A 25,093-nucleotide genomic window follows, 5' to 3' on the forward strand; every position below is an offset into this window, starting at 1 on the left:
TTGCTTTCTACTGCTTTTATAACAGTTTTGAAAATATTCAGTTGCAACATGATGTATTTAGGAATATTTTTAATTAGACCATAATATTAATTGATAAGTTTACTGGCATTATATACTATAGTTTGAAACTTTCACAACTCACATCTTTAAACTGAAAAAGATTAGTGATTCATTACACACTGAATCCTGAGGAATCAAAGAGAACATAAGATTTAAGCTTAAGGAAAATGACTTAAGCAAGAAAAATTAAAAAGTATCTTACTCAACAATTGAATAGGTATTAGGTGAAATATCTTATTTTTAAACTTTATTACACATTAATATTATATACACATGTGTGTGTGTGAGTGTGTGTGTGTGTATGAGTGTGTGTGTGTGTGTGTGTGTGTGTGTCAGTTGTGGGGCTTGAACTCTGTGCTTGGACACTGGCCCTGAGCCTCTTTGTTCTTAAATGCAGCACTCTACCACTTGTGCCACAGGGCCATTTCTGGTTTTTTTTCAGTGGTTAATTGGACATAAGATTCTCATACTGAGTTTTCTACCTCAGCTGGCTTCAAACAACAATTCTCAGATCTGAGCCTCCTGAGTAGCTAGGATTATAGGCATTAGCCACCAGCAATATATTTATACTTATATATACTTATATATTTATGAAAATAAAAATGAATTAAAATAATTAATTAGGCCCAAAAATGAATTAAAATAATTAATTAGACCCAGAGTTCAAGCCCCATGACTGACAAATAATAATAATAATAATTATTATTAATTTAAAAATAATGCTATAATTTTAGTAGGAAAGAATAACTCAAGTATTCAAGGATATCAGTGAAGCCTCTGGCTTCTTGCTAAATTTTCATTCATCCATCTTCAGTGTGTTCTTCCTTATTCTCCCTTTGTCTCATGATTACTGAGGATGAAACATAAAGGGAAATTGGTCATCTGGATTTTTTTATATATCCTGTAACCTAAACTCCCCAAAGACAACTAACATAATTTCATTTTAAGTCACATTGTTTTGGTTTGGGTAGAGTAACCTTTCTTGTAGTCCATTGTGCAATATGAATCATATATGCTTTCTTTGTATTCTCAAGCATGCTCACATTTGATAGTAAGTTATGTACCTACTCTTGATTTGGGTTACATGCCTATGATTAGATCACTCTATTCTTTCAAAGAAACCAATTGTCTGGTGTTCTCAGACTATCATGTAAAGTGACTCTGTGAAGGGATAAAACAGAGTAAAACAGTAAGAGTAAAACAGTAAGAGTAAAACAGAAGAGTAAAACAGTAACATTTGTCACATGTGAAGTACTAAACAAGTCCCATTTTCAGAATGCAAAGTTGCATATTGTGCCACTTTCATTAAAACATTTGTGCTGTTTCTGAGGGCAGATTTTCTGTGAATTTGAGTAAACTTAATAAATACAAATAAATCAATTTTATCATTAGGGGATTTCATTTTTTATCATCTACTATTTTGGTATGTTGATAAAGATAAAAGTAGTAACTCTTAAAAAAACATTTTGGTGGTATTCTAAGAATTTTCTTTCATTTCTTTTTCTAGATTTAGATTATGTGACCAGGCAACTTATGATCCAAACAGCTAAACCAACTTTTGGCCATCTGAAAGAAGTAAGAAAAAACTTTAAGTGATAATTAATATTGCTATTCTTGGTAATTTAGTACAAATATGCAGTAGGTTTACTGAAAAACTAAAATATTACCTACCATCTAGGAAATTATAAAACAGAAAAATTACTATTCATTCATTTACATATGTGGTTTAATTTTACTTATCATAATATTTTGGTAGCATAGATATTTAGCCTACAAAAACTTTCATAGCATGACTCAACCCAAATATATAACTATGAGAAGACTTTAAAGAGTTCTCATTCTTAAAAAGGAATATAAATATTTCAACAAATATTTCAAATGCTGTGGGTAATTTTTTGCTTTATTATGTCTGTCTTATACAGATAAAGTTGTACTTGTAGATGCAATAAAAGAACCTTATAAGGCCAATACCTTTATAACTGACCTTTATAAGGCCAATTCTTATAAAATTTATATATAGAAGGTACTTGCAGAAGGCAAGTCCATGCTAGAATCCTTAGTAACTTATGCAAGGACTGTGATTAAAACGTTGAACAAGTTTACAATATAATTGGAGAATGTGGAGAACATTGAAGCATTCCACAGGGATCTGGGAAGCCCAGATGTCCTGTGGTATTGCTTTCATGAAAAGAAAGTAGAGCCAAAATGGCCTGAATATCCCTGAGGCCACATGTGTAGAGCTAGTGTTTGTAAAGTATGGCAGACTGTGAAGTGTGGTATAAGGAAATAGTGAAGAAATCAAAGGGAGAAGGAAATGGATTGGCATGTTCATCACACAAGGTCTTTGAGGACAATCAATATCTAGAGATAATTCTTAAAGACTAACTTGTTTATAGTGGGATGTTAAGGCCAGCCTCCTGTCTGTCTCACAACAAACCCTTAGTGAAAGCCACATGACTCCCTCTAATGCTTTCAGTGTTTCATTATGGTTGAATCTAAACACATGTGAATACTCCTAGAACAGAGAGTATAAGAACATGAGTTCCCTTCCCAAGAAGGAAATGACATCTGGGTTCTATTTTGAGATCTCATCTGGGAATTGCGAATTGAGGTGCAGATTTCAGCTTTTGTTGGATTAAACCAACTAGTGAGTGAGATGAATGCTTCCTCACCATGGTGATCAAAATATAAGTTATGATGGTAGCTAGCTGTAATCTCAAAGAGGAGAATATGAGATGTGCCTTAGCAAGCCTTAGTGCTACTCATTAGTACCAAAAATAACCACTTATTCCCCGAGCCTAAATTCTGTCACTGCTGGATTAAGTGGAGCCTTGCCTGACTGGATAGAGATGAACAAGGAGAAATGACTGAGAAGATACTTTACTTAACACCTGAGCCATCAAACAGGGGGAGAAATATTTCACAAGATGCTACAGAGACTTCTCAATGTGGCCAGTTTAATCCAGGAGTCAATGGTATTTGGTTATTACAAGTAAATCTTATCTGATATCGTCTCTTTGGGAAAAACATGTTCATAGACAGGCAGAGAGACACATACACACACAAAAATGGTGAGGAAAAGAATCATGATGTTTTTCAGTGTTAAATATGTCAGTAATAGAGAGAAAGCAATTTACCAGTTGGTGAGTATAACAGAAACTGGTTGGAAGGCCTGAATAACTACCTATACTGTCACTTTCCTGAAAATAAATCAGAATTAATCAGGAGAGGCCACATTCAAAAGGCAGCAGAAAAAAAGCAAAGAGGGGTGTAGAGAGAATCCTACATTTGAAGTTTGTACAGAGAGATTTAGAAGAAACTAGACATTTACAATTAAACTCTTTCAAGGAGTTTGCGATGTCAAATTTGAAGTAAATCTTATTTTTCTTCTCATAATCTTCAACTGCTAGCTAATGATTCTATGAGAATAGATTCTTTTTTTGGTATGCTGAGGAGGAATGCCAACTCAGTCTTCCAGTTCGGCAGAGGCAAGAACCAGATGCTTCAAACTGAGCAGCCACATCTGTGTTCAACACAGGAAAACAAAATGAAGCACACTTTATTCTAGCGTTGTGTTAGTGTTCATTCAAGTGTTCACTTTTAACTCTGTGCTTGTCACTGTGCTGCTATATGAAGATTACCAAACTGCTCTGAATTTCTGAAGCCTTCTTCAGTACTATTCTAATATTTTATCAGAGCTAGTATTATTTTGTTAACTATGTACACTCACATGAGCAGTATGTACAGACACATGAGCAGTAACCCAGATGTTTTACTGCATGCATTTTATTCAAGTTCATGAGACATAATAGTATTTTGAATAGTTTAACAAAATGTAGAGCTTCACATAGTTCTTTTTGTGCCCATATAGACTTTTAAATCTATTTTAATCTTATTTTTAGTTTTACAGTTAATTTTTTGAATGCATTTGTGGATTTTTAAAATTTTTTCAGCTCATACCTTCTCAAATGGTACTTCAGCTTCATTCTTCTCTTCTTTGTAAACATGTGTGAGAAATCTTTACTGAATGTGTCCTTTATGACATGAATTTTTACGTAACTCATTCTTTTTACCTCTGCTCTCATTATTGAGTTTTAATGATTTTTACTTTCAGAATACTTCTTTTACCTACCATAATTTTTTTCATTTAGATAACTATTAAATCTACACATTGAATTTTTAACTTTTCAATTATAGAGATCCAAAATCAGATATTTTCCTTTTTTAAACTTTGTGGTATATTTTCTCCTTAATCATTTTTATCACACACTTTAAATCCTTTGCGTATTAACTTGTTTTCTAGATTTTTCTGTTTCATTGACTTGCTTGTCATGACTTAATTTTCTATTGAATATTGGATTTTTAAGAATAAAATTTGTGCAGATGATATATTTCTTGTGATGGGTTTTTCAATTCTTTCTTAGGCCTATGGAGTAGAGAATGGCTCACATTAGCCAATCAGGGGAAATAGTTTCAATCACAATGTGGTGAGACTCAGTCTACTTCTTCATCTCTATTAATTTCCTTGTCAGAAGAATTGGGATTCCTCATTTAGACTACTACTCCCAAAGTTGTGACTTTTTTTCCTGTAGGGAAGAAAAATATTTCAGGTTTCCCCACAATAAATTTGAGCTTCCTTTTCTAGTCTCTTTTCCACAACAGAAATCTTTATTAAATTATTTTAAATTATCTTTAAATACTTGTACATATGGGTCCCAATTCAATATATTTAAGTATGCATTTTTGCTTATCTTGGAGAGGTGATGACAATCCTATTTTAGTTCCATTAGCTCTTCAAAAAATTGGATATTAAAGCTGAAGAGTCATGATATGAGAATGATAGTGTTATTGCTTAGCAATAGCCATCACTTACTCTCAGGTGAAAAACTACTGATGAGAGTTTCTTCACCATTTCTCAACATTCTCAATATTACATCTAAACATTTATCCAGATTGAAAACTTTTTAAATGACCTTAAATAAAATCTTCATATTATGAAAGTGCACAAAAATGAAGGTCAAAACACAAATGATTCTGTTCTGTTAGGAATGCTCTTGACTCTCTTTAATCTCTGTGTACATCAGAACACACACAGGCATCCAGGACAGCGCCTGCAGCAAAGTGCAAGTATGAAACCAGTGCTGTAGGTCCTAACCAGCTACTACTGTGCTAAGCCATGTTATTCTGAAAGTGTCTGTCCAATTGCTGAGCTTTGACTTTTGCTGAATTGCATTCTGTGTGATAGTGTTGCCCAATTTGAAGATACTATTCCTAGAAATCTTAGGACTCTTCAAGCGCCACTGCATAGATAAAGGTGGGGATATCATTTCTAGTATCCTTTCTATGAAGATACTGGAGGCATGTTTTTTCCTGAGTCTAGTGCCAGGAATAGGTCTTCTAAAGGATGACTTGTTTTCATTTCAAGAGTCATATGAATTGTAAATGAATCATTGATCCTTCCTTGCTGACTTCTAGAAAGCTTGGTGTTAAATGTGCGACCCCCTTCTGGAAAATGTTCAGGAATATTTGGCATTTTCTTATGTATTCATCTTACTCCTGACACCATCCCCTCTTGTATCTTCATTTGTCATTTGTCTCAATTTTTGTTCTCAATCTGTTATATTTTGCAATATTGTATTTAAAACAAAAAATTTAAAGATATGTGTTTAGCAAGAAAAACTACAAACTAAATTTATCTACTTTCAGTTTTCTCATTTAAGTCACTTTATCTTTAATCAATGTAACCAAAATGATATGGTGTTTTTTTATTCCTAGTATATTATCTTTTTTCATGTTTCAAATAAAACATAAAGGAATATGTTTAAAATACAAGATTTTTACCAGAAAATTTTAGAGAGAGGTTTTGTTTTATTTATTTGCTCAATGAGTTATGATTAAAGAATAGAAAAAGGGAAAATTATGTCAATATACTTTTAAAGATATTTTAATCATATGGATAAAAATAGATCTTTGCTTTTAGATGCCTTGACAAATGTATTAATTTAGCCATTTAATGGTCATTTTGTTTTGGTTGGCCATGGGGCCTGAACTTTGGGCCTGGGCGCTATCCCTCAGCTCTTCAGCTCCAGGCTAGCACTCTAGCACTTACTTGAGCCACAGTGCCACTTCCAGCTTTTTCTGCTTATGTTGTGCTGAGGAATCGAACCCAGGGCCTCATGCATGCAAGGCATGCACTCTACCACTGAGCCACCTTCCCAACCCCATTCTATTACATTTTTAACGATAAACATTGAGATTGTAAGGGATCATCTGTACTCTAATAAGTGATTTTTAAGTTTTAGCTTAAATTGAAATAATTTCTGAGAAAATAAAATCTAGCTAGAAACACAACGATATTTTCAAAAGATCTAGAGTGACTTTCTAAATTTATTTTTTCTATCAATCAATTATAAAAATTACAGTTAAGAAGTAAAAAAACCTTTAAAATGTGGTATTTGCTTTGCTTATAATTTTCACACATGGTTGTTTAAATTACTCGTGATTTGTGTTATACACCTGTTATCCAGTTGTTTGAAGGATTGCAGTTCCAAGACAGCCTGGGCAGTTAGAAACGCCTGGTGTCAAAAACTAGCTAAAGCCAGGTTCCAGAGGCTCATGCCTGTAATCTTAGTTATTCAGGAAGCTGGGATCTGAGGATCATGGTTCGAAGCCTGCCCAGGAAGGATAGTCCTTTTGAGACTCTTATCTCCAATAACCTTCTCAGGAAAAGCTGGAAATGGTATGGTGGCCCAGGTGGTAGAGCATTAGCCTTGAGCACAAACAGGCTCAGGGAGAGCATCCAGGCCCTGAGTTCGAATGAGTTCAAATCCTAGGACTGGCAAAAGCACAATAACAACAAAACCCACTGTGCTAGGAATAACGGTACAGGCCACTTTTCCAAGCTACTCGGGAGTTGAGGCAGAGGTAGGGGAATCATACATTGAGGCCAGTCTGAGCAAAAGTATGAGATCCTATTTGAAAATACACCTGCTTCCCCCTCCAAAAAAACAAAACAAAACAAAACAAAACTAGATGAATATATGGATCAAGTGTTACAGAGATGGCCTTGTAAGCATGAAGTTTAATTCCAAGAACCTGCCTAAATTATTTCTCTTGACTTATTTTTTCTATTTCCAAATTCTTTTTTTTTTTTTAAATTATTGTGGAAATACAATACAGAGAGGTTACAATTACATGGGCAAGATAGTGAGTACATTTCTTATCAAGCATTGTAGCCTCCTCCATTCTTTCCCCATACCATCCCTTCCCCTTTCTACTCCCCAATACCCACACTCCCTTACCACCACCAACCCTCACCCTACCAAGATTGTAAGTTCGTTTTTGACATAATGTCTTGTACATCTCATTGTTGCAATGGGTCCACCTGTACCCCTATTTAAACAGTCTGTTTTTTCCCTTCCCCTCCACAAATTATATCAACATCAAATACAGTGAAAGCAGGGGTTATACCATGAGGGAGGGACATACAAAACAACAAAGAAATCATCTTATAAATATGTTGGAAACAATTGTAAGAAAGAAAAAAACACATTTGAATCCTTATCTTGGGGTTCATTTCCCCTAACATCAACTTGTCTGACAGTTTCTGTTTGTCTCAGATATATACTAGTTATTGCAAATAAGGGAAACCATAGGACCTATATTTCTTTGGGCCTGGCTTACTTCCTTTATTATGATGATAAATGCTGTTGCTTTTAATAAGAGTTTTCTAGAAAAAAAAACAATATGAAGAAAAAATCTAGAACTTGGCAATGACTTATTCTTGTGAAAATTATGAAAATGAGTTTTAAACTTTTCTAATGATTTTCTGCAATTCATTTTCTGCAGCAATTTTTGGGTAAATAATTTAAAAATAATAAAGACTCTGGAGTTATTTTAATAGTTTCATTTTCAAAATAAAAGTCATGCTCTTGATTTATAACAAAATGTTTATTGCTGCTATTTTTACATGCATGTAGGGTGCAATATATCATTGCTTGTCAAATTCATAAAATATAAATAGTGAATGTAGATTAGCCAACCTATACCAGTATTTTTATGTATATTTAATACCATGAGGATTTGCTATTGTACCATTAAGCAAATAATGTACAGGTGATTCAATCTGTATTTAACAGAACAATAGGAATTTACAACAGTTGTAGTGCTTATATGTTTTGGCAATTTCCAGAGAGCTAATGATCTAAAAACTTCTACTGTGATTCTCTCTCTCTCTCTCTCTCTCTCTCTCTCTCTCTCTCTCTCTCTCTCTCTCTCTCTCTCTCTCTCTCTCTCTCTCTCTCTCTCTCTCTCCTTTCTCTCTCTCCCTTTCTCTCTCTCCCTTTCTCTCTCTCTCTCTCTCTATTTTTTTTTTGGGGGGGTCCGGTCGTGGGGCCTGAACTCTGGGCCTGGGAGCTGTCCTTCAGCTCTTCAGCTCAAGGCTAGCACTCTACCACTTGAGCCACAGCGCCACTTCAGGCTTTTTTCTTTTTGCTTATGTGGTGCTGAGGAATCGAACCCAGGGCCTCAGGCATGCAAGGCAAGCGTTCTACCTCTGAGCCACCTTCCCAGCCCAATATATATATATATATATATATAATTCTTTTCGGTCATGGGGCTTGAACTCTGGGCCTGGGAGCTGTCCCTCAGCTCTTCAGTTCAAGGCTAGCATTATACCATTTGAGCCACTGCTCCACTTCCGGTATCCTGATTGCTTTATTGGAGATAAGAGTCTCATGGACTTTCCTGCCGGGGCTGGCTTTGAATCGCAGTCCTCAGATCTCAGCTTCCTGAGTAGCTAGAATTACAGATATGAACCACGGGCGTCTGGCTGTCTTAATATTTTATAGTAAGAACTTACCATATGGATTATTTACTTTTTTTTTTGTCTTTTCTGTTTTGGTACTGGGGATTTAACTCAGGGTATTGTACTGGTCACTGAGCTATATCCCAGCCTCTATTTACTTCTCATTTTGCAAAAACTGACAGTCAAATATATGACAAGTTCCATTGTTAACCACGGCAATTCGATGCTTATCATTTATACATATATGGTCACCTTCTAATGGCCAAACATGTATATTGAATGGCAAAAACCTCTTTTAAGGAAAACAGATTTTCTACTTAAGAGTAGAGTTCTATATTATGGCAGTTATTTTCCTCTTACCATGTACCTTATTTAGACAGCCTTTAGTCACTCTTTAATCAGTGAAGTTTTGTTTCGTATACATTGACAATAATAAGCATTTAGCTATTTTAAGTTTTGTCATTAAAATCAAGTGATGAGGACTGAATGCACAATAATTCTAGGCATAATTGTACACATATGAGAAGAAAAGAAAAATAATGAGAAAGATGGGGGGAGTAAAATGAGGCAATTCACCAATTTGGACACTTAATGGCTCTGATATACACTATTATGGCTATACTTGAAGTTTTATGCACAAAAATTAAAATATCATTGTAGCATGGAGGTCCATCTTTAAAATGCTTGGGCAATCCATCTTTATAATGTTCACAGACATTTATAGAAAAGCGTAAAATATTTACCAACACATAGCCAATATATAACCAACACAAAGGTCACAGTATACAACAACAATTGTAAGTCAAATAACTTCTGCATTTCTATTCCCAATCATTGATCTGATTTTGATTGATTAGTTCTAATTTTATAATGTTTTGTTTCATAGTGTAGTTTTGCTTTTTGAATTTATGTAAGTAGTTTGTATAGTATGCATTATTTAATTATTAGCATCCCCTTCCCAAATTTGGTCCTTTATAGATGGTAGATCACAGAGTAAACATACTAGTATTTCATGAGAAAAGTTTTAAGGCATTTTGAATTTTCTAAGATACTCATAATGCTATGATCTTTACTCCAGGAATCCTCCAGTCATTGCACTCGGGTCTTTCTGTTTCACTCAATGCACCAACATAACTTTCAAACAATTCACAGAGCATTCTGAAAAGTCAAAAAGTTTGGGGAAAACTGAAATTTAAGGTAATATCATTGTGAGCTTTTTGTCTCCTCAGACTTGTTTTTTTCCTGTTGACTGGATGCATAAGTAGGTAACAATTTCAAAAGCATAAGGCAGAATGGAATAGTTGATGTCCCAGCATTCTGGCAAAGACATGGTAGGGAATGTAGGAAAGGACCAGAGATAAAAATGAAATAAAGATGATCCTCAAAGTGAGACTAGAAATTCATTTAAAAAAAACAACCAAACTTACTCCTGGACATGTGCCTTTATATTTTTTCTTAAGCAGCATTTGACATTGGGTTTGAAAACTGAGCCAGCAGTTAGATGATTTTCCCTAACTGAAAGGCTACTGAAAGGCACTCACAGGTAGAGCTGAATAATCCTTCAAAGACATTGAAAACTGAACTGACAGTGAATACCTTGTACCTAGCAACCTAAACCTAACCAGAATTATTGTTCGTTAAGCAAAATGTCATCTATCTTTCCATAGACTTGCAATGAGACCTATATTTATTTCTATTAAAATATATTTTTATTCTAAATAGATAATACTGTTTAATGTATAATATATTCAAAGTAAAAAATATTACAAGCACAGATACTTAACAAAAGATATTAGAGATATATTCATTTTGGTGAATACATTCATGCCATCTGTGAATAATGATTTATCCTTTCCTTTTATGTTTTTATATTTAATATTTTATTTGCCTAACTTTCATTGGCTAGCATACCTAGTATGATATCTATATAAGAAATAAAGGAACAGCATTAATCATCTGCATATTGAAACTCTGTCAGATCAAGGAAAGTCTGGTTTGTTAGGGTTTCAAATTAAGTAAATGCTGAATTTTACTGAGAAGAAAATTGAGAAAGAATTGTTTTTCATTCTTTTAAAACAAGATAGTGTTTTTTCCCACATAGTACATTTTTTAATGTACGTGTGAAGTTACTTCTGTTTTCTTTCATTTCTCCCCCTTGCCCCGGTTTATCATTTGTCCTCACTGTTTTTTATTGTGGTACCCTGTGTCATGTATATATGTTTATCTGATTCGGGGAATGGTAGGGGAATAACAAAATGGTGAAATAAAGGACAAAAATTGAAGTAATGCAACAGCAGTACTCACAGGACACTATGTTGATAATGAACTTTACTGTCTTGGGAGGGGAATTGGGGGAAGGGAAAGCAGGCAAAAAATGAGGGAGGGGTTTACAATATTGGAAAAGAAATGTACTCATTACCTTATATATGTAACTGTAACCCCTCTGTACATAACCTTTACAGCAAAATTAAATAAAATTAAAAAATTATATTTCCTTACTGTAATAAAACTACTGTAGTACTATTTTGTTTGTAATATTTAATTTGATATAGTGAGGTATATAAGAGTAATGCACTTATAATTTCCCTTTCTTTTGATGTCAACTATTATTTAATCAGTGTTTTACTGACATATAAACTCAGTTCAAAAATTTTCGTTTTTCCATTATATGGAAGTATGTAGTTTAAGTTGGTGTTACAGTAGTCTTCTTTATTTGAAGTTCTACTTTTTATGGTTGCAGTTGCCCACAGCCGGCCACTAAACAGAAACATTAAATGGAAAGTTCTAGATATAATTCATAAGTTTCAATGTACATGCTTACCCAAGAATATGATGAGATCTTGTGCTTTTCTGCTGCATTTTACGATAGAAGTAACTCTTTCTCCAGTGTAACATAGTCTATGTCAACCCACTGTCAGTTCTTAGTAGCTGACTTGTGATCTACTCAGCTGTCATGAGGCCATAGTACTTGTGTTCCAGAAAACCTTGTTATGTAATAACACCTGTAAAATTCAAGAAAATTAACAACAGTAAATTTAATGTAGTGCATTGTTAAAACTATTTTTATTTATTTTTATTTCATATGGCTATTGGTGTTTGAGTTCAGAGCCTTATTCTTCCTGCACAAGCACTATATCATTAAAAGTGCATTCTCAGCTTCTTTTGATTTTGAGTTATTTTTTTGGATAGTTGTTTTCCTTTTTGTAAGACAGAGAAGGCAGCCCTGCAGGTGCCTGACTTTTTTCCCAGTGATACTGAGTTTGTCCTCTGCTCACTGCACAACCTGTTTAGTACCACTGGCTAGGAAACAGAAACATGCCACCATGCCTGGCTTACTGGTTGAAGTAGGATCTTGTTAATTATTTTAAAGGAAAAATGTTAATTTACTTAATTTTATTATCCTTAAGTAGTTGTACAAAAGTATTTCAATTCAACATGCCAGTCTGAGAGTATAATATATCTTAATCAACATTACATTTTTTTTCACACTTGGTTATTGTCACTTCTTAGATCCCCTTGTTTTGAATCTGTTCTCTCTTTTTTAAAATTTATATATTATCATGTCAGCATCTGTGGCATGTAAGGATAATCAAGTTATGCAATCCTAATCACCAGGGGATGTGGGAAGTAATCTCTGTTATTTAGACTAGACTTTAAATGAAACAGACAAAAAGGAAGGGATTTTGGCATTTCCCATTATTATAACTGACAATATAGGCGCATACCATTATGTGGTTATTTCCTTCCACAAAAGAAAAAAAATATGTTTATAGCTCTAAGATAGTATCAACTGTTTTCTATAACTTAGAATTTCAGTGTTACCCATCAAATCAGCCATGGATTGCTTAAGCCCTTGAAGTAGGAATATAATGCATCTTTACCAAATGCAAGGGGATAAGAAGAAACAGCTGGTCAGAAATGACTAGTCAGAAATCACAGAAAAGTATAGAGTGAATCAACCTGATAAGTATAGCATTGTTACCTACACCTAGAACAAGAAGTGTGTGTTTTCAGATGGTGGTGGTAGGTAAGTAGTAAGGTGATCCCAGTTAGAGCACTGTGTGAAGCATTGACCACAGGTCAAGCACAAGGTTATGTTAAATGAGCAGGATGAATATAATGAATATTGACAGGAGTGGAGGCTAGAAGTAATTTTCCAAAAACTTGACCTTTATGCAGCTGCATATTCTCACTTCTCTAGGATTCTACGGAGAATGCTGTTATTTTGATTGAGAGGGGATGTTGCTAGGTAACCCTGGCTAGCCTGGAGTGGTAGGCTAGCTTATCTCAGCCTCCTGTGTGTTAGTACAAACTAGTGTCGTCATGCGTAGCTTCCAATGACATTCTTTAATAGGGCTGAGGTATAGGAACTTGTCACAGAAAAAAATACTCATGACGAAAATGAACTGTGGATGTGAATAAGAGGAGTGAGTTTTTGGCTACCAATGTAGGTTATTTGCTGCAGCATTTTCAAACATATACTTGGAAGTGATGCAATTTAAACATGAGAGAATCCAATATAATGTCTAAACCCTATGTGATAGTTTTATTTTTTATTTTTTTTAGTTTACTTTTCCCCCCGAATGCTTTATTGTGATGAAGTGATTACACAATTCCCCAAATTTCACAGTATTGTGGGATAGTGATGCTTAGTTTTAAAAGGAGATACATATATACCATAAGCACTAAAGTCAGTGAGAATCCTCTTATTCACAGTCCTAAAGCCTTTACTAAACTGTCTTTTTTCATCCTTCTTTCTTTCTTTTTTCCATCTTTTCCTTTCTCTTGACCTGAAAGGGCTTCAGTTCATTAAACTTCTGGGCACAAAGCTTGGGACATCTGTTTAGTGGAGCCTTTTGTAATTGATATGTTAATTAACAATGACTTTTGGCTTTTAGCATTTTATTGATTTTTCAAAATACACATGCCCTATGGCATTTCACATTGGGTGTTGTCATATGAACACAAAATATAAATAAACAAAGCAACTGATTCCTTATTGCTTCCGGACTGCAAATTGTACATGATCTAAGTGTAAGTGCTTTCTTTTACCTTGCTCTGGCCAGAACATTCTGGGATTGCCTCCAGGATAAAGATCAGCTCAGTGGGATTCATGCATCTGTCACATCTGGACTATCTCAGCGGAGCCTTGTCAGTGAGCACAGGGGCCATGTGAAGGTTGCAGGTTTCCTAGAATGTGTCAGCCTGCTCATATATTACAGACCAAATCAGAAGTATCTTACCCAATTCTCTACTTTCTGATCAAGATTCTAGTACATTTTTTTACTTACATCAAATATCAACAAAATATACACAAAATAATCAGAATGAATTTATGTCACACTATTATCTTTAACAATCCTGTGGAATGTGGGAGAAAAGAGATTGCTGGCAATTCATTTAAAACATAACTTTAAAACAAAGATATATAGCTTATGAGAAGAGATAGAGCTCTCAACAATAACAGAATGTAACCACAATGAACACATCTGAGTATGCACATACCCTACTGGGAATTGTTCCTCTATTTTCTTTCATAACAACTCTCTAAAAGATAATCTTTATCTGCTTTTGGAAAATGATTTAGTGACTTTAAATTGCTTTACAGAAAATGATAGGCTTTTTTTCAAAGAATGTTGATTATACTTTGTAAATAATTTATAGACATAGGTATTGATATAAAGTATTTTCCAAATTACTGCTCAAGTTTTGCCCTCTCTTACTTTTTTTCCATTTTCCCCAAACCTCTATTGAACAACTGCTTTCATTGAGATTTCTTATGCTATCTTCAAACACAGTTGTAACATATTTTGAAATTATTTAGCCACTATCATTTGATGTCCCACATCTGTCTAAATAGTTGAATCTCACACACACACACACACACACACACACACACACACACACACACACAGTATTTACATAAATATGTAATTTCCTTTGAGTCTAGCATTCTACCTATGAGTAAAAACATGACATTTTGCCATTTAAAATAATAAACAAGAGGCTGGGAAAGTAGCTCAGTGGTAAAGTGCTTGTCTTGCATTCATGAGGCCCTGGGTTCGGTTCCTCAGCACCACATAAGTGGAAAAATCCAGAAGTGGCGCCACATAGAGCGCTAACCTTGAGCTGAAGCACTGAGGGTCAGTGCCCAGGCCCAGAGTTAAAGCCTCACGACCGACAAAAAAATAATTTTTTTTTTAAAAAAACAAATTAAGCAATACTGGCTCTGAATTCATAGCCTTAAATTCACATGGTTTGTTTTCTCAGCTGGTGATGTACTACTTTGGTCAGCCCTCAAGAACTGCTTTTCGGTAACTATTTTGGAGACAAAGTCTGGCCAACTTTTCTGCATTATCTCTTCACTTACCACTGCAAACATGCTTGTACTCAACATGAATTATTTTAAGCTGCTAGTCTGTTGGCTTTTATAACTGTGTATTTACTTATTCTGTGATTATTCTGTGCTGTGCCTTGAAAATCCTTCCATTTTCCAACTTCTGACATTTACTTTTCCTCCATTATAAACTCCAGTGTCTCTCTCAATAGTGATTATGCTGACCTTTTTCATTGAACACCTTCTCAATTTTTGAGACATTACATTTGTTAGGCACCTTAGCTTGTTTGCTTGCCTTTGCTTCCATTGGATTACAAATTTTCTGAGGATAAATACAAGGTTATGTGTCTAGTTCCCTTATCTTTGCGCATGCATGTCACATAATAATGTAGACATAATAGATGTCTATTAAATGCATAATGACCTTCTTTATAAATCAAATAACTATTACTAAGAGAGTTTGCATTAGAAGATATATAAATAGAACGTAGATGTAGATAATAGATTTTATGAGCAACCAATATTGCTTACACAGCACATTTCATAGATGATTGTTAATAGTGCAGAAAGTCTTGTACAAATTTAGATAATATGCTCCCCAGACACCTTATCAACTGATATCTAATTCTTACAGGTTAAATAAAGTTCAAGTGAATTAGTGAGGCAAAGCTTATCCATGTTGCAGACTGTCAACTTTTCCCAAGCTATCTTTTGTTCTTTACTGTTTCTCCCAACCTATCATCTTATTTCACACATGTGTGCCTTTGCCTAGATTCTTATTCTTTACTTCCACCCTTGTAAGTTCATAGTTAATTCCTGTCCAAGTGGAACTTCCTTTCTGAAGTCATGCTGAGTGCCTTCAGCACTTCCACCTTCCTGGTCCCACACCTGCAGTGATACCTCCGATTTCTCTCTCCTGCACTATCTTGCCTTCGTCCCTTGGATATACTTTGATTCTATTTCTTTATTTCTAATTAACTTTTGTTCTAATATAATTTACTAAATGTAATGTGTTTACTAAATTTGATATGTGTGGTTCTAATATAATTTACTGAAGTGTAAAAGTAGGATCTTTCTTTTTATATCTCTTAAGTTCTACTAAGGTGAGTGATGTGGTGACTGTCATAGTCAAATGGACAATCTTTGATATTTTATATAATAAAGACTTGCTTTTTCATAAACTTTTGAATGCCATTTTGTAGTAAAATTTGAATAATGTTTTATTTAGGATGATCAAGATTCAAGCAGAACATTCTTCCAAGTGCAGTCAAAATTTTATTTCAAGTAATGCATTTGTGTGTCAGTTGTGTGTTGCAGAATTTTAAAAGGTCATAATCCACTAATAAATGTTCTCCCATATGAATTATCATTGAATTGATTTAATTTCCTTTCTTGAAACTACAAAATTACATTAGTCTTTCTCGAAATCTTTTTGATGTCCTTAAAAGTAATTCATTTGATAACAAATCTTTGGAAACTTATGTCTATGGTATTAAACATTCAATTTTCTTGTTGAACTTTTCAATGTCTGTCAGTGGTTATATACAGTGAGAGTGTGGCTGGACGAAGTTAGAAATAGGAATTTTAATTTTTATATCATGTACTGTTTATAAAACTTTTGAGGTACGATGTGTCTATATTATATTGGCAAAAAGTATATATTAATTTTTTTCAATAACTAAGAAAAACTTTTAAATAGTTTGGGGGTGAAAATTATTCTTTATACATCCCTTTCATATAGCTTCTTTAGGAATATAGTTCTTATAGGAATTATAGCTTAGACGTTCAAAGGATGAACCATACAGATGATAAATTAAATATATTGAACATATATCTTATTTTTAGTGGAAATATACATATACAGGAATCACAAGAAATATATTATTTGATGCTCAGATATTTATATCCACTTCCCAACAGAAAATGTATTTAGAAATACATAAATTTAATATTCATATTAAATCTATTAACTTAAATGCAAGTTTTAACCCTCATTTTACCTCGAACATTCATAAATCATATATGAAAAATAGAGCAGGATATTAGCAATTTCTTCACTCCTACATTTATTTTCATAGCAATAATTTTTAGTTTTCAATTAAAATGTTTCAAAATCACAGTTATAATAATTGATAGCATTTTTTATTATGAAAATACTGTACAGAGGGGTTACAATTACATGGGCAAGATAATGAATACATTATCTTGCATTGTAGCCTCCTCCCTCCTTTGTTTCCCCTTCCCATCCCTTCCCATCCTACCCCCAACCGCCACCCAGTTCTCCCCCCCACCAAAGTTGTAAAGTTCGTTTTTCCACATAACGACTTGTACATCTCATTGCCTTACCATTCTTTATTCTCAAGTCTTTCAACATTTCTGATTTTGGATCTTTAAGAGAGTTTGCATTGCTTAATGTTTTTATGTGCTAAAATGTCTTATTTTCATCTCTTATTGGAATGCTGGTCTACTCGAATAAATATCAACACCTTCAAACATCACTTGATTGTATCATTGCTTGTTCTGACAAATTGTCTAAACATATCCTAATTTTCTTTCCCATATTTTAGTTTTCTGCTAAGTATCAGCTTATTTTCTTTTATTCTTGAGATAGATAGCTTCATAAATATAATATTAAATTTGGGACTTTTATGAGGAAAGTTAAGCCATTTATTTTGTTTAGGATTATGCAGATAAAATATAACATAGTCTGATAAAAATACTTGATTGGGTTATTATTTAAATTCACAACTGGAGAGCTCAGTAGACATACTGACATTCCAGAAAACACCTGAAGGAATGAAGGGAATGAACCAAAAATTTATTTTTAGGAAAGAGTGTTCCAGAAACAAACAAGAACAAAAAAATAAGTGTGCCTATTGTATTGTCAAGTTCAAGGAGGAGAAAAAATGCCAGTAATACTTTAATGGAAGTAGCAAGAATAAAAATGGAAGGATAGGAATTCATGAAGCTAATATTGACAGGGGAAGATGGACACCTCATATTATTAGGGCTCATTAATTGCTCTGTTACCTCCTTAAGGCACATATAAAATGAAGCTTGAAATCCATCTGTTAAATTACACATTTGTATCTTTACCCTCATTCTTTTCATTTAACTTTCTATGGAAATTTTTTTCTGTGTTGAGATATAACTTTAATTCAACCTTGCAGCTTACAACAATGAATCATCAATATTTCATTGATTTAAAAGAAAACAACCCTTGTAGTATTCTAACTCTGAAGGAAATAAAAATCACAAATATCCATGGCTATGATCTCAAATGGCTCTCTATGGTCAATGAACTGAAGGCTTAGCCATCTGTCTATGGCATTGTTCATAAGTAGGAGGAAATTAGGTCACTGTGGTGAGCCCTTATGAAGGGTAATAGGACTCTGGAACCTTCCTCTCTCTTTGCTTGCAAGCCAAACTTAAAATGAGTAGTCCTTCTCTATCATTATTACCTATCACAATATTCTGCCTTGCCATAGGACTAGCAGCAACCAGGCCTAAGGTCCATACACTGAAACGATCAACAAAATAAGCATTTCATATTTTTAAGTGGCTTATCTCACATATTGTATTCTTATCATTAAAAAAAACTATTAAGCTCTTCAACAAGAAAATAAATCAACAGAATATTGTTCATTAGTACAATGGACTAGTCCTCACCTACAAAGTAAACAGATACATGGAAAAACATGGGCTAATATTATGTAAAATTAGAAACCCACAGAGACCTATCATAGGATTTAATTTAGTAAAATAGTCCTAACTAACTCACAGTGATAGAAATCAGTAAGTGATCGCTCCAGAAAGTTAGGTCGAAAAAAGTCATGAGGGAAATTTTTTTCTTTCTTTTTTTCAAATTCTTTATTGTGATTAAGTGATTACATAATTTCCCAAATTTCACAGTATTGTGGGATAGTGATGCTTCGTTAAAGTCACAAACACATTCTAACTTTCATGAGGCAAATTGTCTATCATGGTCTATAACATTTATGAGTTCTATGAGCTTTGCAATAAGTTATTTCTTCCACATTGGGTGATATGTACATTTTTTTGTTTTGCATAGCATCAGCTGTTCCCTCTTTCCCACTTGTTCCCTCCCTCCCATCGCTGCCATTGAGCTGCTTAGTTCATTTGGATCAATGTCTAGTGTAACTGATGGGTCCTTGCTGTTGTATGTTTTCCCCTGATTCCCTCTAGTTCTGTGTTGTCCTCCTAGTTTCCCTCTGGTGTGCACATATATACAATATATGTGATCAGCAGCAGAGGGTTATTTAGTAGTGATTCAACCAGATGAGTGGAAGTCCTTTGCTTCTTAAGTCTTGTTAAGTTTGTCATATCACCTTACGTTTTGGATTTAACATACACTTATCAGGGAGACCATGTGCCATTTGTCTCTTTGCTCTTGGCTTACCTCACTCCACATGATTTCTTCTAGCTCCATCCATTTCCCTGTGAATGCCATTATTTTGTCATTTTTAATGGCTGCATAATATTCCACAATTTTGGGATCCATTCATCTATGGTGGAACATCTGGGTTGTTTCCATATCCTGGCTATTGTGAACTGTGCTGCAATAAACATGGAGGTGCATGTGTCCTTATATATTGGTTCCTGTTGTTCAGGGTAGATGCCTAGAAGTGGTATGACTGGTTCATAAGGGAGGTCAATATTTAGCTTTCTGAGGACCCTCCAGACTGCTTTCCAAAGTGGTTGTATAAGTGTACATTCCCACCAGCAGTGTAATAGGGTTCCCCTTTCTCTGCTTCCCCTCCAGCATTTGTTGTTGGCTGACTTTAGGATGTGGGCCATTCTGACTGGTGTAAGGTGGTATCTCAGGGTTGTCTTTATTTGCATTTCCTTTACAACCAGGGATGGTGAACATTTCCTCATGTGTTTCTTTGCCATTTTTAATCTCCTCTTCTGAGAATTCTCTCTTTATTTCCTTTGCCCACTTAGTAATTGGTTTGTTAGGTTTGGGAGGGATTAGTTTCTTGAGTTCCCTGTATATACTGGATATTAACCCCTTTTCTGATATATTGCTGGTAAATATTTTTTCCCAGTTAGTTGGTTGTCTTTCTAGCTTGGTTGCTATAGCTTTAGCTGTGCAGAAACATTTTTTTAAGGTAGTCCCATTTGTCGAATCTCTCTCCACTTTGTTGTGACCCTGGGACTCTGTTCAGGAAGTTCCTGCCTGTGCCTATAAGTTCAAGTGTCTCTCCTACTCTGTCCTGCAGTAGTTTTAGAGATTCAGGTTTGATGTTAAGGTCTTTAATCCATTTTGAGTTGATGTTGGTGCATAGTGACAGGCTAAGGTCCACTTTTAGTTTTCTGCGTGTGGCCACCCAGTTTTCCCAGCACCAGTAGTTGAGGAGGCTGTGTTTCATCCACTGTATTTCTCTGGCTCATTTGTCAAATATCAGCTGACTGTAGGCATGTGGTTTTATTTCTGGATCTTCTATGCTATTTCATTGGTCCTCTGGTCTGTTTTTGTGACAGTACCATGCTGTCTTTGTTATTATGGCTCTATAGGAGGGTTTGAAGTCCAGCATCTAGATCCCTCCCATGTTGTCTAGAATCGTTTTGGCTATTCTAGGTCTTTTGTTATTCCATATGAATTTTTGGAATGTTTTCTGTATTTCAGAAAAGTACATCATTGGGATTTTAATGGGAATTGCATTGAATTTGTGTATTAATTTTGGCAGTATTGCCATTTTCACTATATTAAGTCTGCCTATCCAAGAGGATGGAAGGTCTTTCCATTTCCTGATGTCTTCTGTAATTTCTTTCTTTAAGTTTTTATAGGTTTTATTAAATAGTTCTTTTACATCTTTGGTTAGGTTAATTCCTAAATATTTTATTTTGGAGGGAGTTATTGTGAATGGGGTTGCTTTCTTTATTTCCCTCTCTGCTTGTATATTTTCTGTGTACTGGAAGGAGACTGCTTTCTGTTGGTTGATTTTGTATCCTGCTACTTTGCCAAAGTGATTTATAATTTCTCAGAGTTTGGGGATGGAGTTTTTGGGATCATGAAGGTTTAGTATCATGTAATCTGCAAAAAGGGATAGTTTAACTTCTCCTTTCCCTATGTGGATCCCTTTAATGTCTTTTTCTTGCCTTATTGCCCTAGCTAAAGGTTCTAGGATTATATTGAAAAGAAGTGGAGACAGTGAGCATCCTTGCCTTGTTCCTGATTTTAGGAGAATTGGTTGTAGCTTTTCCCCATTAAGTATAATATTGGCTATTGGTCTATCATATATGGCTTTTATTGTTTTAAGGAATGTTCCTATTTTCTCCAGAGCTTTTAACATGAATGAATGTTGTATCTTATCAAAAGCCTTTTCTGCATCTGTGGAGATAATCATGTGGTTCTTGACCTTGGATCTGTTGATGTGTTGGATTACATTTTTTGATTTATGTATGTTAAATCATCCCTGCATCTCTGGGATGAAGCCTACCTCGTCGTAGTGTATGATTTTTTTTATGTATTTCTGGATTCTGATAGCTAGAATTTTGTTAATGATCTTTGCATCTGTGTTCATCAAGGAGATTGGTCTGTAGTTCTCTTTTTTTTGTTGTTGGGTCTTTGCCTGGTTTGGGAATGAGTGTGATACTGGCATCATAGAATCAGCTTTGGATAAATCCCTCCTATTCTACTTCTCAGAAGAGCTTGAGGAGTATGGGTATTAATTCTTCTTTGAAGGTCTTATAGAATTCCATTCTGAATCCATCTGTCCTGGGCTTTTCCTTGTTAGAGGACTTCTGATTGCTTCCTGTATCTCATAAGATATTGGCTTATTTAAGTGATTTACTTATTCTTTGCTCAGTTTGGGCAACTTGTATTTCTCTAAAAATGCATCAATTTCTGCTAGTTATTCTTTCTTTAGAGAGTATAACTTTTGAAAATAGTTCTTTATAATTGTTTGGATGTCTTGGGTATTTGTTGTGATTTTTCCCATGGCATCCCCGATCTTGTTAATTTGGGTTTCCTGTCTTCTTTTCTTAATTAGTCTTGCCAAATGTCTATCAACTTTATTTATTTTTCAAAGAACCAGCTTTTTGTTATATTAATTTTATTTATAATTTTCCTATTCTCTATCTCATTAATTTTGCTCTTAATTTGATTATCTGGCTCTGTCTAGTAACTTTAGGTTCCATTTTCATGAGGGAATTTTCAGGACAAAATATCCTTATGCTGTTTGTGTGATGGCAAGTAAGTACAATTCTCAAATCTTATGGAACAGAAAAGTTAAAAAAGTATGTAATTTAATTGCATACAATCTGTGTTTCAATTAAAAAGAATGTTATTTTCAGCATTGTTTATAAAGAGTCAAGTTAGAGTGAAGCCCTAATTCAGTTGAATGTTTATTGCTTTTCAATCAAATTCAGGTTTGGGGGAAACTGGGTAAAAAGAAGTGTCTTTTACCTAGAATAGGAAAAAAAGGAACATTTTTTAAAGTTTTTTTTTTGTTTTCCTCCTTTATATAGTTAAAAACATTTTCTGAGCACCTACCATTTCCACTACTCTAGAAACTGGAATATGAATAAGGTGATTCTTACCTTCACAAATGTAATTTGAATAAAAAAGGGTATTATATCAGGTACCCCAGCTAGGATGAAGCAAGGAGAGTCCACCTGGAAGAGTTATAATCATATTCATGTATAGTGAAAGGCGTATTGAAAGAAGCCATTTGGGGATCAGGGGTAAAATAGCTAAATTTAAGAATTTATTTTGATGGTTCAGATACCTTTAAAAAATATTATAGCCCTGTGGTTAGTCTGTTATTTTACTTTAAAATAATATGAAAATGTGAAAAAGTGATTATGGTCTTAAAATTCTTGTGGATCATTACTCATATTTGGAGCAAAACACTTTTGGCAAAGTCAGGAGTTTAGGATGTGGGAGGGTGTCATTATCTAATCCATGAATGAAATCTTACTCTTACAAAACCTAATGAGGCTAAATGGAAATCCTGGGTGCACTGGTCAGTGTTCCTCAGACGAGAGGCTCCAGGACATCCACTCCCTGCATATGCTTAGTGTGTCACCCTGGACATCTGCTAATGTTGAACATCTGTTTTATGTTTTCACTGGACTGCCAAAAAGAGAATGGGGTCATTAGTTATTCTACAATGTGAACTTATCCAGAACATTACCTATGTATGAGGAATAATAATGTCAAGAAGGCTATAACCACTAAAATTAATTCTACAGTTTGCTTCACACTGAGAATATTACAGGCATGATTTCAAAAGAGATTGCCAAACTATCTCAAGTCTCCTAATAAAAACAAATGTAGCTTAATACAACATTTATCATCCAAGAGTCATTGTAAATTGATGTTTTCTGAATAGTAAAATAACTCTAGTCAGAAATAAGGTAAGATACTTATGTGCCTATGAATTACCTAATGTTTCAGTCATACTTAGTGTATTTATGTTCACTTATACTTGCTAAAATTTTTAACCCATATGACTTACTTTCTGTTAGTTTAATTTTTATTCACAATCTCATTATAATCCAGTCATATTGACAAATGAAAACTATTTGAAAGATTGAAATTAAGTGGAGAGATAAGCTGTTGTATAAGTGTCTTTTATTTCCTTATTATTTATGAAAAAATATGACAAAACATTCTGTATAATTTTAATTAGTTATTCATTGAAAATAAGGTTGTGCAATAGACTAAGATATTAATAGTTGGAATATGAAGTAATGCTATATTTTCTTACTTAGAAAATAACTTTTTATATTTATGTAAAATACAAGACGTAAACTACAAGATGCAATGTTGCTATAAATATATGGTAATAAGGGTCTTGTGAGAGATTTCTAATAAGATAGTTGTTTTAAAACTCATATATCTTTCATATAAACATCTATTCAGCATATATAGGGTGATATCCACTTACTGTATCCATAATTTAGATTTGAATGTGAAAAAGAATGGCAGGAGTAACCTACACAGAAAAAATAGAATGCTGACAGTGTTATAGAAACTGTAGAAATCATGTTTCTTAAATATTCACTTAAGAAATGGGGGGGGGGGAGGTTTCTGTGTCTGTGTCTCAAGTGATAGAGTACTAGCCTTGAGCAAAAGACAGTGCCCAGCCCTGAGTTGAAGGCCCAAGACTGACAAAAAAAGAAAAAAGAAATGGGGGGCAAAGTCCAATTTTACCTCTCTGTTTCGTCTTACCTTGTTTTAATTTTAATTTTTAATTTTTTTGGTCGGTTGTGGGGCCTGAACTCTTGGCCTGGAAGCTGTTCCTGAGCTCTTCAGCTCAAAGCTAGCACTGTAGCACTTGAACCAAAGTGCCACGTCTGGCTTTTTCTGCTTATGTGGTGCTGAGGAATTGAACCCAGGGTCTCATGCATGCAAGGCAAGCACCATACCAATAAGCCACCTTCCCAGCCCTCTTATTTTGTTTTAAAAAGTAGTATTTATTAAAATGTGAATGCTGAGAAAGACTATGAAGATGTGATTATGTTTCATCTTATAGCAATGTAACTAAATTATTTATGTATGAGAGTTCCCTATTAATAGAAATCAAACTATATTTCCAGAGATGATGTCTCTGGAGGAGTAAGTTTGCTGTTCATAGCTAATGCATTCCTCATAATCACAACTTTTTGTTATGTGTGTATTCAACTGGTCTGCTGCTGTATTCCAGCAGTTCTGTGTTCAAGGTGTGCTTTGATTATATATTAAGTGGTTTGAAATACAATGTGACTAGTAAAATAATAAAAACATTTTAATAAGTTTTTTATTGTGAAAATACCATACAGAGAGGTTACAATTACATGGGCAAGATAGTAAGTACATTTCTTATCAAGCATTGTTGCCTCCTCCTTTGTTTCCCCATACCATCCCTTCACCTCTTCAC

The 25,093-nt window shown here is 34.2% G+C and overlaps 1 protein-coding gene across 3 annotated transcripts in view; it reads left to right on the forward strand.

Moving 5' to 3' along the window:
- Positions 1-25,093, forward strand: part of Cnbd1 (cyclic nucleotide binding domain containing 1) — a 294,076-nt gene that overhangs the window by 249,158 nt on the left and 19,825 nt on the right. For all 3 annotated transcript variants that reach the window (XM_069991806.1, XM_069991807.1, XM_069991808.1), the window contains exon 12: positions 1,568-1,635. In XM_069991806.1, the coding sequence (XP_069847907.1) occupies positions 1,568-1,635 (68 nt within the window). The remainder of the gene's footprint in view (positions 1-1,567; positions 1,636-25,093) is intronic.

This window comes from Dipodomys merriami, unplaced genomic scaffold (genome assembly GCF_024711535.1).
Source record: "Dipodomys merriami isolate MVZ:Mamm:240054 unplaced genomic scaffold, mDipMer1.0.p SCAF_4, whole genome shotgun sequence".
Classification (NCBI taxonomy): Eukaryota; Metazoa; Chordata; class Mammalia; order Rodentia; family Heteromyidae; genus Dipodomys; species Dipodomys merriami.